Source organism: Bison bison, unplaced genomic scaffold (assembly GCF_000754665.1).
Source record: "Bison bison bison isolate TAMUID 2011002044 unplaced genomic scaffold, Bison_UMD1.0 scf7180017862870, whole genome shotgun sequence".
In the NCBI taxonomy this organism is placed as follows: domain Eukaryota; kingdom Metazoa; phylum Chordata; class Mammalia; order Artiodactyla; family Bovidae; genus Bison; species Bison bison.
This window is the reverse complement of record NW_011493442.1, coordinates 23385-25558: the sequence shown is the minus strand read 5'-3', so window position 1 is coordinate 25558 and position 2174 is coordinate 23385. Positions and strand designations below refer to the sequence as shown.

The 2174-nt window shown below is 43.5% G+C and overlaps 1 protein-coding gene across 1 annotated transcript; it reads left to right on the top strand.

Annotated features, from left to right (window-relative positions):
- The first annotated feature begins 537 nt into the window (after window positions 1-537).
- Window positions 538-1485, top strand: LOC104983491 (olfactory receptor 5D18-like). The gene has a single exon (XM_010832923.1). The coding sequence runs from the start codon at window positions 538-540 to the stop codon at window positions 1483-1485; it is 948 nt and encodes a 315-aa protein (XP_010831225.1).
- The last annotated feature ends 689 nt before the right edge of the window (window positions 1486-2174 follow it).

Below are 2174 nucleotides of genomic sequence, written 5' to 3'. Positions count from 1 at the left end.
ACCGAGGATTGAACTCATGTCCCTTGCATCTCCTGCACTATCAGGAGGATTCTTTACCACCACACTACTGGGGAAGCCTCTCTTTGATCGGAGAGCACTAAGGAAAAGTGAGAGAAAAACAGGACATCTTGAGCAGTTAGAATGGCCTGAGCAAACATAAGAATTTGCAAGTGCAATCAACAAGTTCAATTAAATGAAGCTAAAGAAAGTAATGATCCATGTAGAAAAAAGGGAGACAGAGCTGAGAAGGTTGAGAAAATTGAAACAAAGACAAATTATGAGTCACTGTGACACTCAGTTCTCTCCAGTCCATCCTCTCCTTGCCCCTCCATCAGAAGCCGACTTGCACTCTCCACACCTGTAGACACATGGTATACCGTTTGGGCTCCAACTGTGTCTTATTTGCATTCCTGGGAAATTCCAGACTTCACCACTGCAGACCAGTCCCCTGTCCAGGCTGGGAAAAAAATACCCTCTATTTCTGTCATGTCTGGTTGCTTAGGGTGAACTCTCTGGTTTTCCCTGGCAGGAACCATAATGATGGATATGAGAAATCAGAGTGCTGGAATCACCTTCATCCTCTCGGGCTTCTCAGAATACCCGCAGCTCCAGGTGCCCCTCTTCCTGGTCTTCTTGGCCGTCTATACTGTCTCTGTGGTGGGGAATCTGGGTATGATTGTGATCATCAGAATCAATCCCAAACTTCACACCCCCATGTACTTCTTTCTCAGACATCTCTCCTTTCTTGATTTTTGTTACTCTTCTGTAACCACACCCAAACTCTTAGAGATCTTGGTTGCGGACACAAGGACTATCTCCTACGTGGGTTGCATGATGCAATTCTTCCTTGGTTGCACACTTGTGATTACGGAGACGTTTATGTTAGCAGTGATGGCCTATGACCGGTTTGTGGCTGTTTGTAACCCCCTGCTCTACACAGTTGCTATGTCTCCTAAGCTCTGCAGCCTCCTGGTCGCTGGAACCTACACATGGGGTGGACTGTGTTCCTTGACTATCACGTGTTCTCTTTTGAAGCTGACCTTCTGCGGTTCTAATGTCTTACATCACTTTGGCTGTGAGTATTCTGCCATCATCTCTGCCGCTTGCTCTGACTCTTATTTCAGTAAGATGACATGTTTTATCATTGCTACTCTCAATGAGGTGTGTAGCCTCCTGATTATCCTTGCCTCTTATATTTTCATAATTGTCACAATCATCAAGCTACCCTCAGCTGGTGGACTCCAAAAAGCCTTCTCCACCTGTGCCTCCCACCTGACCGCCATCACCATTTTCCATGGGGTCATGCTTCTTCTCTATTGTGTACCCAACTCCGGAAGCTCATGGCTCTTCATCAAAGTAGCCACTGTGCTTTACACAGTAGTGATCCCCATGCTAAATCCCCTTATCTACAGCCTTAGAAATAATGATGTGAAGGAGACCATCAGAAAATTAGTCAACACCAAAATGTTTTCTCACCCAATGTAATTTTGAGTGAGAAGAGAGATAGAGGTTCTTTATTTTTATTTTTTAATATTAATTTATTTATTTTAATTGGAGGTTAATTACTTTACAATATTGTATTGGTTTTTTCATACATCAACATGAATCCGCCACAGGTATACACGTGTTCCCCATCCTGAACCCCCATCCATCCTCCCTCCTTGTAACATCCCTCTGGGTCGTCTCAGTGCACCAACCCCAAGCATCCAGTATCATGCATTGAACCTGGACTGTCGATTTGTTTCATATATGATATTACACATGTTTCCACATCATTCCCCCAAATCATCCCACCCTCTCCCTCTCCCACAGAGTCCAAAAGACTGTTCTTTGTGCTTTATACAGTGTGTTGATGGTTATTACGTTTTCCTTCGAATGTGTGCTTCTCCGCTGATTAGTGTCCTACTCTTTGTGACCCGTTCTCTGTCCATGGGGAATCTCATGTCAAGAATACTGGAGTGGGTTGCCATGCCCTCCTCCAGGGGATCTTCCCAAGCCAGGGATGGAACTCATGTCTCCCAAAGTGCAAGTTGATTCTTTAGTGTCTGAGACACAATGGGATACAATCTCTTGAGAAAATTATATATATATATATATATACATACATATATATATCACATGAATATAATGTGATTTTTAAACTGTACTGTGATTTTAAAATCTCACCTTCAGTT